The sequence below is a fragment of the Protobothrops mucrosquamatus genome, unplaced genomic scaffold (assembly GCF_001527695.2).
Source record: "Protobothrops mucrosquamatus isolate PMUCROS unplaced genomic scaffold, P.Mucros_1.0 scaffold1057, whole genome shotgun sequence".
Taxonomy (NCBI): domain Eukaryota; kingdom Metazoa; phylum Chordata; class Lepidosauria; order Squamata; family Viperidae; genus Protobothrops; species Protobothrops mucrosquamatus.
The window spans coordinates 323610-336637 of NW_015387289.1; the positions used below are offsets into that span (position 1 = coordinate 323610).

General features: G+C 35.7%; 1 protein-coding gene across 1 annotated transcript in view; it reads right to left on the reverse strand.

The window, feature by feature from the left end:
- Positions 1-13028, reverse strand: part of ZNF804A (zinc finger protein 804A) — a 232099-nt gene that overhangs the window by 46154 nt on the left and 172917 nt on the right. The window contains exon 2 of the mRNA XM_015820083.1: positions 12580-12723. Coding sequence (XP_015675569.1) covers positions 12580-12723 — 144 coding nt within the window. The remainder of the gene's footprint in view (positions 1-12579; positions 12724-13028) is intronic.

Below are 13028 nucleotides of genomic sequence, written 5' to 3' on the forward strand. Positions count from 1 at the left end.
AGGCTCTCAAAGCTATAAATGTTTGCTCTATCCTCAATTATTAATGCTGAAAACCAGTGGTCAGGACCATAGCAGCACCTGGAAATAGCCCATTGATTAGGTAAAACTGTATAGGAACAGGCAAGAGAATATTCCCCCCTCACCTTCCCAAAATACACAAGTGACAGAGCCAGCCACAAATAGCTGGCAACAGAAGTTTTAAACTGACCTTCCAACTAGCAGCCTTTTAATGGAGTGCTAATTTTATACAAAGGTATCAAAACAGCTCTAAATCTATGTTTAGAAAGCAAGTTTAATGTTGGTTCAAAAGAGTCCTGTAAACCTTTTTACTTATTTATTGAAAGACACGATAATCACCTCAAAAGGTGCCAATTAGACATTATGATGACTGACATCCTTTAACAAGCCAGATGTCTGCTTGTCAAGTCAAGATACCCTTGGAGGTCCAATAACTGGGAGGGAGGGGGGCAAAGACTTGCAGTAGCCCAAAGTGGCCAATAGGAACATGGGGCAGCCCAACTCACAGTCACACATGATCAACCACATGATCAGTGAATCATGCTAGATGGTGTCCATGAGAAAACAGAGAAGATGCTACTTTAAAACTGAAATAATTAAAGCCAACCTTAAGCTGCTTTCTACAAAGTTTGTCTTTGGATAAGACAAAGGATGCTTCAGGAGGACAGATTGTACAAAAAGTTAGAGGGAACGGTCCTGCTATGGTTAGTATAAGTGCATCTGGTACCTTTTGGGGGATTTTAAGTGCAAGATATTTTAGAAGCCAATGTTCGGAGAAAAGCAGAGGAAAATATTATTTTACTATTAAAATTAATAGGGCAAACTTTATAGAAAGATACAGTTTGGTGTAGTGGTTAAGGCATCAAGGTAGCAACCAGGACACTGAAAATTCCAGTCCTGCTTTAGGCATAAAACCAACTTGGTGACCTTGGGCCAGTCAGTCTTTTTTACTTTTAGGAAGCAAGCAATGGCAAACCATTTCTGAAATACTGCCAAGAAAACTCTAGGGATTAGTCCATGCAGATGCCAGGAATCAGAACTGAATGTTTCCCCCAGAGAGAGAGAGAGAGAGAGAGAGAGAGAGAGAGAGAGAGAGAGAGAGAGAGAGAGAGAGAGAGACAGAGACAGAGACAGAGACAGAGACACACACAGAGAGAGAGACAGAGAGACAGAGACAGAGACACACAGAGAGAGTTATATATAGGTAACACTATTCAGTAAGATGTATAGATCCGACTAAATCAGTTTTCTGTTCCTGTGAGTGATGCAATATTTGAGACCACTAGGATTTAATGGATCGATGGGAAAAAAACCAAAAGCTACTTTTGTTAATAAAATTCCCTGGCATATAAAGCTTTTATTCACAACTTTCCCTAATGGAGCTTTTAACACAAGTTCTCTGAAATCCCATTTTTAATTCTACTTTTTTTAATGTCATTTTTATTATGCGGGTTTCCCCAGTAAAACATTATCTTCGAAGCATAACTCTCTCACTTTTACCTTTCAAAAGTATGTGGCTTTTTTTTTTTAAGAAAAAAAAGTACTTTTATGTGTGCACATAATTCATAAATAGTTGCTGTGAGAAAGGTTTTGGCTTGAAAAAGCTGTTAGCTTTTAACTGTTAGTTCAGTGCTACTTTCTGTGCAATTTGTACAACCTTGAATAGTAATCATCATCAACATTGTTATCATTGTTACCACAGGTGGTCCTCGACTTACCATCACAACTGAAGCCAACATTTTTGTTGCTAAGCAAGACATTTGTTAAGTGAATATTGCCCCATTTTACAACCTTGGCCTTTAGCAGTGACAGTGCTGGTTTTATATATGCAGTGCCAGGAAGTGAAGTGAAGTTGCTGGGCAGCATATGCTGAAAGATGAATCAGAGTGGTCTTTATACCGCTGCTGGAAATTTTAACATAGTTGCACTTGTGTGCACTTGTCCATTGAAATCAATGCTCCCATCCAAATGACATCTATATTTCCCTATTGTTGAGAGCATGAAAGGACTTTTTAGTGTTTTGCAAAAAAGGGGCGTGGGGGTGGGGGGATGGGAGCAAGAGCCTTGATTACCTCTGTATTTCTAAATATATATTTTTTTGAGATTTTGAAGGCTTAGCATTTATCTCATCATGAATCTACTGGGTGAAAACAAGAGCAACAACAAACTGGGTCCCAGCAGGATCAATGGTGTTGGTTTTTTTAAACATCTATTTCTATGAAATACTGTAATGATTAATCAAGAATACAAACAGCCTAGAAGCCTCCAGATGAAAAATTGTGCATATTGGTCCCAAACATATACTTGGGAAAGATGTGCCTACTGGAAAAATACTTTCTTAGAAATTCTGGAAGAAGATGTGTTGTACCAACTATATTTGTCTATTTCTGCTTGTGGGGAAGAAAAAGAAAAGCATTGTTGGTCTGCAATGTGCCTAGATATACTGTAGATCATTTGACATAAAGTACCACTGCTATGGCCCAACAGTCCATAAGAAGACATCCTTTACTGAAACTCCATGGAATATAATGGATACCCCATCCATTTCCATTTCTACAAAATATAATATCTGTCCCTGTATTAGCACTGGCTCAATGGCCTCGAAATGGAGATGAGCACCACTCCCATAGTAATGACTAACAGAGTAAAATCTCTTTTTTTAACCCTATATCAGTAGTATGATTTTGAAAGTCCTTGTTTTTGAAGCCTCAATTTGACAGCATTGATTCAGTATTATAACTGATTACTGTTTCTTCACAAAAACATTGTATTTCCTTACAGAATATCAGAACCTAAATTTGGAGATTAAGCAAAGTCAGTGCCAACCTTTGTGGCATCAAAGTCAGCTGTGGGCTCAAAACATTTTTGGATTTTTGAGTTCTTGGCACTCTCTGAGCTTGATTATTTACTTGCAGATGAATCATTAAGGTAAGGTAAGGTAAGGTAAGGTAAGGTAAGGTAAGGTAAGGTAAGGTAAGGTAAGATAAGATAAGATAAGATAAGATAAGATAAGATAAGATAGGATAGGATAGGATAGGATAGGATAAGGCAAGGCAAGGCAAGGCAAGGCAGGGCAAGGCAAGGCAAGGCAAGATAAGATGACCTTTATTGCCATTTTTTACTGTGGGCACACTGGCACACATTAAAAATGAAATTCTGTTGCTTGCACTCAAAAGTGTACACATACATAACACACATATATACATCATATGTATATACCTACACCCTTACATATAAATACATATAAATATTAACCACTGTCCATCTTGAATACATAGCGGAAAGAGGAAGCTTGAGAGTTCACAAGATTAATACTGTATGGAACAAAACTGTAATATCCAAAACTATATATCAATGTGTGATAACCCATTTTTTACTAATTTTCTATGCATCATGTTTTTGTAGAAAAATTTTTGGTGGTTAAAATATATACAAGGACTGGCTGGCATCCTGGATGAAGTGAATATGCCTCCAAGATCTCTCCAGGACCTTCTGCAGCACACAGGGTGGCAGCACGGCACTACAAACAGTTGGTTCCTTATTTATAACTTGGAATCCAGAGAGTGAAGTGATTAAAGTATTGGACTAGGATATGAGAGATCTAGATTAAAATTCTTAGGAAATTCAATCTACTTTCTGGCATTGACCTGAGGGTAGGAAGGAATGGAGGAACACCTCCTGATACAAACTGAGTTCATTAGAAATAAATGTAAAGTTTTGCATTTAAATCATCATCACCATCATCATAACTGGAATAAGGGGACGTGTAAAATAAACCAAAGATCCACATTTAATTGCCCATTTGACTGCACATTTAAAACTGAACTGCAAATAGATTCAATTTCAGCCTTCTCTGCCAAATTAAGAACATTCAAGCAATGATGCCTTCCAGACTATGGTGTCTTTTTTTAAGCATTCCATCAACATGACAGAGGGTATCATTATTGTAGACAAATACATTTGAGGCTTTGTCATAAAAGCATGTACTATATATGCAATAATGATAATGGTTGTAATAATAGAGAAAGCTTCATGAAATTATCATGGGGTAAATCTGCATTAGACATCGTATCACACAACTGTAGAAATGGAGTTTGATATTTTATAAAGTCTGGCATTGTAATTTTTTGTTTTTGTTTTCGGCATTTCTTCTCATGTGCACATTTCTCAGAACAGAATAACAGAATTGGAGGGGACCTTGGAAGTCTTCCAGTCCAACCCCCCTGGTCAAGAAGGAGATTCTTTACCATTCCATCCAAGTGGGTATTCAATCTCTTTTTAAAAGCTTCCACTGAAGAAACACCCACGACTTCTCCTTTGTACTTCATACTTTTTACTTCTTTAGAGAACCAGTTTGGTGTAATGTTTAAGGATCAGGCTAGAATTTGGGAGATTGTGAGTTCTAGTCCTGCTTTCGGCGTGAAGCCAGCTGGGTGACTTGGACCAATCACTTGCTCTTAGCTCTAGGAGAGAAGAATTGCTAACCACGTCTGAAAAAACCTTACCAAGAAAACTGCAAGGACTTGGGCTGGCAGTTTCTGAGAACTGGACATGATTGAATGGAAGAAAAAACAAACCCCACAGTACTTTGCATTTATTTTTACTTCTTTGGAATTTGATATTTCTGTTAAAAATGGTGAACTGTAAGTATCAGTTCATCAATCCAGTTCTCCTGTAGATTTTGGAAATGCAGATTCAATCAGGATACCGTGAAATGCAAATGGAATGAATTTGTGGGATACATCGTATCTGTATTAACAGAGCTAAAAATAACAAAAGAATTTTGTGCATATTTAATAATGGATGTTTTTATATTAAATGCACAATGAATGGAAGTGTTAATGATCCCCTTCCCTCATTTCATTCCGTTTCTGGTCAGCATGTGCTCTATATAATGTATGATAAAATATATCAGGCATTGTGCCAAATTTGTAGATATTGCATTCCAGAATTAGTTTGATTAGGTAGTGAATATTGTTGCCTTGGCCACAGAACAATTATTAGTTAAAATTATACGGAAAGGCAATATAAAAGCTATTACTGTTTAATGTAAAGTTTTATTTCTAAGCAAGATTAACCATAAATGTATTTAGACTATTGAATAAACTAGAGAAAGGTAAGGCCATAAAAACATTGTATGTTCTTAACTATAAAAGTGTCACTTTTATCAAGACTGTTTCTACTACTTTTTTCTATCGATTTCTAGCTAACCATGGTTTTTTCATTACCATGATTTTTCAAAGCAAAATAATTCTCAGAAAACAAAATCCAGGTATGATTTGATATAATCCCAGCTGGTGTAAAGTTACCTGCCTCATTGAGCACAAGCCAGGAAAATACAAATAGTCTGATTTGTTAACTTGTGCAAAAGGTTTAGCACACTCCATGTTGATGGAGCCAGCCGTTCTCAGTCTTGCTTGGAGAATATCCAATGTGCTTTTAATTTCAACCTATTTTCATCCATATAAAGTAAAAAAAAGCTGTTCCCATGAAAAAGAGGCAGTTTCCACCAACTATTTTTTCTAGTTAATTGCCTGAAATAATGAGATGCTGTCTAGGAAAAGTGAATAATAGCAACATGGATCCAATTAACTGGTAAAAACTAAGATCACCTAATAGGGAAAAACTGGAACCAGAAACAACTACTTATTTGCAGTCCTATCCTAAAGGGAGAGAAATGATGAACTTGCTACTTGCTACTTGAGTAGTAATAGTAGTAGTAGTAGTAGTAGCAGGAATGCTATGAGATATGCAGATATGATTATTTTTTTACAATTTGTATCTTTATTTTCTTTTTATATATATATTCTCTATGTAAATATGAAACAAGAATAAAATTAAGCTATATAAAATAACTCTTAACAATTAAAAACTTGCAAAAAAGACACATTTGTTTTGCTATTTTGCATAGACAGTGTGCTGGGATAGAGGGGGTTGCATGCATTTCCCTGAAGGGAGCAAATTCCATGCTGTATCCTGAGTGCCAAACAGATGCAGGATGGTTCTTATATATCAAATAACCAAGATTCATGTATTAGGGCCCTCTCTTAAGCAGTTAAGTAACTGAGAAGGTTCATAATAAGATAGGCGTTTTTCTGACTCTAAGTCTGTAGAGTTTCAAAGCTCAGCACCAACATCTTAAACTGGGTCTGGGATGCAATGGATAGTAAATATATCATGGAATCCATTGTAGATAAATACCAACCCTACTTTTTTTTGTCACCCCTCATATATGAAAATGATGCCAAAATCTCCTAGTAGTAAAAGAAGAGTAAACCCTTTGTGCTGGGTTCTCAATTGCACCACTAAATTTAAATTTCCTAATATTTAAAATAAGGTTAATAGTGTCCTCAGTCAAAATTCACAGTCCTCTCAACCAAAAGAGAATAAAAAGAATACATCTGTATATTCCTTACAACAACTTTATTTTGTCAAATATTTACACAGTATGCTAACAAGCAAAACAAAGTAAAATAATTTATCCTCCTTAAATATCCTGTTTGCTTGTCTCCAATGAGATGCTCCATCCCCCATACTTCTGTATGAATCATAATCACAGACCACTTAAAGGTTGAGAGGCTAATTTATGTGCTAACAGATTACTGTTTACTTTAGCTAACAGGCCGAATGACAGAAAAAAGCCTTTGGCCTCATGAAATGTTTCAGAGAGGAAAAAAATGAGAAGGAAAAAAATCAGGAAGCCTTCACTGGAGGTGGAAATCTATCAGACAAATTAATCAGGACTGGGTGAAAATGTTCCCTGTAAAATGCATTCTTCCTCTCTGTTCTCAATCAGCAGAAAGGCAGTTTGGGGAAGATCTATTTATATTAAATGTTCCCCTTTTAAAATCAATCAATCAATGGATATTACTTATCGTCTGATAGTAATAGCATTTAGCATTTAGATTTATATACTGCTGCATAGTGCTTTACAACCCTTTCTAAGTAGTTTACAGAGTCGGCATATTGTGCCCAACAATCTGCGTCCTCATTTTACCAACCTTGGAAGGATGGAAGGCTGAATCAACCTTGAGTTAGTCAAGATCGAGCTGCTGGCAGTCAGCAGAGTTAACCAGCAATGATGCATTCTAACCACTGCACCAACACTGCTCAGCATTTCTCCTTCTTTTTTCCTTTACTTCTGAATCTGGTCATGAAAATGGTCCTGTTGCTTCTCAATGTTCCCTCCCCCAATGCATTTGCTGAAGGATGGCACAGGGTGGCGTGGCACAGGGTGGCGTAGCACAGGGCAGTTTCAAAGGCTTGGCTAAGAGAGGATATGCGGATCACCTCTGGCAATGGTCCTCTTCTCAGGAGGCATCCCCAAATGGGCTTGCCACCATTCTCAAGGTTTTCTAGAATGCAAAATGGCAGCCGTCAGTGAGGCTGCAGCTGAACAGTAAGTACATGTGGGACCTTTCCTGACTTCTTGACCTTTGACTTCTCCAATTTTTGTTTGAAAAGGTCACTGTTGTAAACTTTAATTTCAGTCAGTGAAATGTGTCAAACCTTATTCCCAGGCGCTCTTTTTGTCTTTTCATTTATGCTGAAATAGGCTCCGTGGAATTCAGTGGAAATTACTTCCCAATATATGAGTTTAAACTCTAGATTAAAAACATTTTAAACACCTATTTGCGTAGGTTTGTGTGTGTGTGTGCATGTAAGCAAACATATGTAGCTCTTCTAAAAGGAACTATCTTTTTTGTGTTTTTTTAAGTGTAAACTATTCACTTCATTTTTATATAATTTTATTAAAATGTTTTAAAAGGTAGATAAAGACTAATACTAGATAATATAAAGTAAGAAGAAGAAAAAGAAAGAAATCAGAAAGAAATCTAAAAGTGCAAGTAAGGGGGGGGGGGAATAGAAGAAAATAGAAATGAAAGAATAAATGATACAAAGTAGCTTCTGATCCTCTTTACAATTACGATTATAAATTTACATCTTACTCTAAGATTACATCTCAATTCTCTTCCTTCTATAATTTATCCTGTCTAATCCTCAAAACCATAAAAAAATTCTGCTTTATGCAAAATTCCATAAGGAGTTTCCAGTCAGCCATAAATATAAATATTGTCTTTTCTCTGAGCAAAGAAATAATTTTGGCCATTTTGAGAAAGTTCTGCCCCCTTCACTAACCAGTCTTCCATTGTGAATAATGTCAAACCTTTTCATCTTTAAAATACTCAAACTCAGTGTATGCATTTGAATCCAAAATTTTCTAGCTTTTTCACAAATCCACCAAAAATGATAATCCCTTTTTGTTGTTCAGATTTCCAACATAAATTTGAAGTGCCTTTATATATTTTAGACAATGTATTTGGTGACATACACCAATAGCACATCATTTTATAAAAAATCTCTTTAAGATTATAGCAATGTAAATTTCAGTCCTTTCTACTACATATTTTCCCACTGTACCAAGCTATACCAAACTGCTGGCCCACGGGCCAGATGCGTCATGCCAAAACTGCGCCCACCCCATTGCCGGCAATGAAAAAAAAGTTGTGATACATCGCGACACGTCACGTGATGTTGTGTGTTTGACACCCCTGCACTATACCATCTGAATGTTGTAACCAACAATTTTAGTCCACTTTTTCTTATTTTTTTTACTTGTTCTATTGCTTCAAGTTTCAATAAAAATATATATATTAGCAATTAATGTTTATAATTTGTACAAAATTCTACTTCAAACTCAGTCTTATAATGTTCAAAACTATTATCTTCTTCATCTACTAAACCTTTATAATAATTGTAAAATAAGAGAACTACCACCAACTACAGTGATAGTTGGTAGTCAACTGCTTTGAAACTCATCAAATTTAGTACTCAGCGCATTTTGATGCAAAAAAAATTGTCCTGGTACTAATCATTTGTTTGGTACTCAATGCACAAGCTAGAACTTGTCAGTGCCAGCTGCCTTGTGACACACTACATTATTCCTTATGGGGAAAAATTGTTTTGTTCTCATATTTTTGGTACTCATCGTGCCTCCTGGAACCAATTAAGGATGAGTACTGAGCTACCACTGTATATCTCTCTGCCATCAGTTCTTCTCTTGATTTTATTTTACATTCCCCTTGAAAAATGTCTACGGAATCTCATGATAAGTCAATAATTTGTGTTTATTATTTTGCATCTAAAAATGCTTCTTGTGATGATATCTGGGTTTGTAACTATTTCCTATTCCATATGAATATGAATCTATGCCATATTCTCAGTATGGCACATCTAGCATAATGATTTTTAAAATCTACATTAACCTTGACTTTATTCATACTATAATACCATCCACATTTTATACTGTGTCCTTCTAACTTCAAGACCCTTCTATTTCTCAGCAACAGCCACTATTTCATCCAAACTAAAGCTCCAAAATACAATTTCAAAACAGGTAAACCCAGTTCTCTTCCTTCCTTTGTGTCTTGTAACACCTTATGTTTGACTCGTGTTTTTCTCTCTCGCCAAATAAATATAACCTTCTGCCATTGTTTAAATGGTACATCAGCTGTCCATCAGTTCTGTTTGATGTACTATTTTCATTTTTTGTTAATATTTTCCTCTTCTGTTTATTGATCATAAAAACTGTTAACCCATCAAACTCTTAGTTTTTTTCCATTAATTATTTCAATCCCCTTTAAAGGATCTTTCATATTCAATAAAAAGTCATCTACAAAGGCCCTTAACTTATCAGTTTTTTAAAAATCTTTATTACCACAATCCTGTCAGGAGACAGTGGGCATCCATATTTTATTCCTTTTTGTATCTCACAAGGCTTTATTAGATCTCCATTAACAATTATATGTGCTTCCTGTGAAGCATAAATCAATCTTACCTATTTTATCGTTCTCTTCAAAGATCATATCTTCCAAAACATTGAACAAGAAAGCCCAGTTCAAATTGTCAAAGGCCTTCTCTGCATCTAAGAAAATCAATGCAGCTTGTTTTTCATTATGTTGCTCCAAATATTTCAAAAGGTCCAACACATTTCAAACATTGTCCTTTAACTGTCCTTTAGGTAAAAACCCACAATGATCCTCATGAATAAATTCTTGTAAAATTATTTTCAGTCTATCAGCTAGAAGCATTGTAAACAATTTATAGTCATTATTCAATAATAAAATCAGCATATAGTTTCTGGTTAAAGTTAAGTTTTGTCCCTCTTTAGTTATTAGTGCTATGTTGACCTCTTTCCAACTCTCTGGCATCTTTCCTCCCTGTAGAATAGAGTCCATTGTGTTTTGTAGAGGTTGTAAAAGTTCATCCTCAAACATTTTATAATAGGAACATGATAATCCATCTGATCCAGGAGCCTTTCCTGGTTTAATCTTCTATATATTTTCAGAGAATTCCCTTATTGTTATAGGTCTGTTCATAATCTGTTTCTGTCCCTCTATAATCCTCAATAAATTTTGTTTATTTAATTATATTTGAATATACAGAGTTTAAGTTTATAGGCAATTCACTCATAGGTGACAAGTGCAATCAAGTCTCCAAACAACTGAATAAATTGAGCCTTACGTTTATCTTTCAAATGTTGCAATATCAATCTTTTAGCCATAGTAAGGCTATGGAGGACATTTCTGCTGTCTGATTGTCAAATTCCCCGTAGTTAACATAGGTAGTCCTCGACTTACATCCACAATTAGGCCCATAATTTCTGTTGCTGTGAGACATTTGTTAAGTGAGATTTGCCCCATTTTACCACTTCTCTTGCCATAATTGTTAAGTGAATCACTACAGTTGTTAAGTAACCTGGTTGTTAAGTGAATCTGACTTCCCGATTGACTTTGCTTGTCAGAAGGTCGCAAAAGGTAATCACACGATCCCAGGACACTGCAACCATCATAAATATGAGTCAGTTGCCAAGCATTTGAATTTGGATCATGTGAACATGGGGATGCCGCAATGGTCGTAAGTGTGAAAAAACATCATACGTTACTTTTTTCAATGCTGTTATAACTTTGAATGGTCACTAAACAAACTGTTGTGAGTCAAGGACTCCTGTATATAATTTAAAAAAAAATATATCTTCTGAAAATTTTAGCTTTCGTTGCACATATTGATATTATCTCCTACTTTCTCCCAAAATGTGGTAAGTATAAGACACTGCAGAATCATGTTTTAAAGCATTATACCTGCATTTTCAAGAAACAGCTGTTTTTGATCATCCTTTTCTATACAAACGTAATGGAGTCCAATAAACTCAAAATATTTTTTTATTTTATTTTATAAAACTTAATTTGAAATCCATTGAGACGCTTGCTATAAAAGTTAAGGCACCCTCCCGCTACAGAGGCTGTGAGTTTGATTGAAATCTCTCAATTTCAAGTCACTGAACTCACAAGCCCAGCACAAAAATCTCAATTCCTGCAATCTACCCACAAAGAGTAGCTGTCTGGAATTCAAATGGGTGATCTCACAATCTCTCCTTTATCCAGAAAGACTGTTCCAGATAAAGGAAGGCTTCACTGCTGGGTCTTCGATCTCTGCCATAATTCCATCCCCACTCCTTTAGGGATAACTGACCTGTTATAATTCCTCATCAGAAAACCTTCTATACATTTCAGCTCAGAGGTAAATGTTACAGTGGCCATTCCCAAACTAAACTTCCTTTACATGTGTGGACTTTACTTTCTCAAAGATGCCCAAGTTGATGAAATAAATACAAAGTAGTTCAAAATGACTTCTTCCTCTAGTAAATATACAGAAAACCATATAGCAGTAAATCCTCTACAACAAGTGTATAAACCATCAGGCTATTTTTCTACAGCATGATAACTACAACCCACTCAACTAATTATGCCTTAGTGCTTAATGGAATATAAGCTAGCACCAGTGGTGGGATTCAACCGGTTCGTACCATTTCAGCAGAACCGGTAGCTAATTTTTTGTTGCCCAGGCCCAGAATGGACTTCCAGAAGCAGCATCCACACAAAGAACTGGTTGTTCACATATTTGAATCCCACCACTGGCTAGCACATGCATACATAAACAATGTGGTGGAGGTGTATTTCTGTTTTCCTCCAGTGTGTATCCCTGTTTTCTTCCAGTCCTTCCTGTGGTACCCTTCTACAATGGGGGGGGGGAATGGGGGAAATCTGGTTGTCATAATCCATTTTTTACCAAGAAAATTCCTTTGTGAAAGAAGGAAGCCAGAAGAAAACGTCTATTCCCAGCTTTCTTCTCTTTTCTGCAGGCTGCAGAATGGGCAATTTGCTTGATAGATTAAATGTATTGTAGGAATAGGATTTCAGAAGGAGAAGGTACAAGTTGTTTGTTATGCAAATTAAGGTTAAAGAGCTAGTGGAAAACTGAACGGAAGAAAGAGAAAGAAAATATCAAGAAATTCCTTTTATTAACAGAAGAATTTTAATGACCCTGATATGAATATTTTTATTACCAAAGTATCAAATAGTTTTCTCTAAACTTTATCCAACCTTTAGACCCCCCCAAAAAAATAACAATAATAAATGGGCAGAAAAAATGCACTCCTAATGTAAAACACATCTTTACTATTTGTGTCTTATTAGCAGTAAATATATATGCATTGCTCACCTGCTTATGTGCATGGTCGTAGGAGTTGATGTGATTGTCAAATTCTTGATGCTTGTAATACTGTTTGTCACAAAGTTCACAATAAAAGTTAGCTTTAAGGTCTTCCAGAGCCTTGGCTATCGTATTCTCCTTTTCAGCATAATCCTATGGAGAAACAATGGGGAGAACAAATGTTATTTTGATACTACAAAGTAGAGACTCTACTTTGTGCTTTATAAATTAATCCAGTTTGTCAACACGTATAACTAAAAGGGTGCACATACTCATTTTATCAGCAGTGAGAAAGATCTTTTTGCACTCTAATTGACAGATAACTTTAGACTTTTTAGGAGACACAAGCCTTAAAAATATTTTTAAACTTATGAAAATGTAAATAAATAAAATGAATATTTATTTTGCCTAAGGCTATATTAATGTTAATTTCCAGGAGATAAACACACAGAGACACA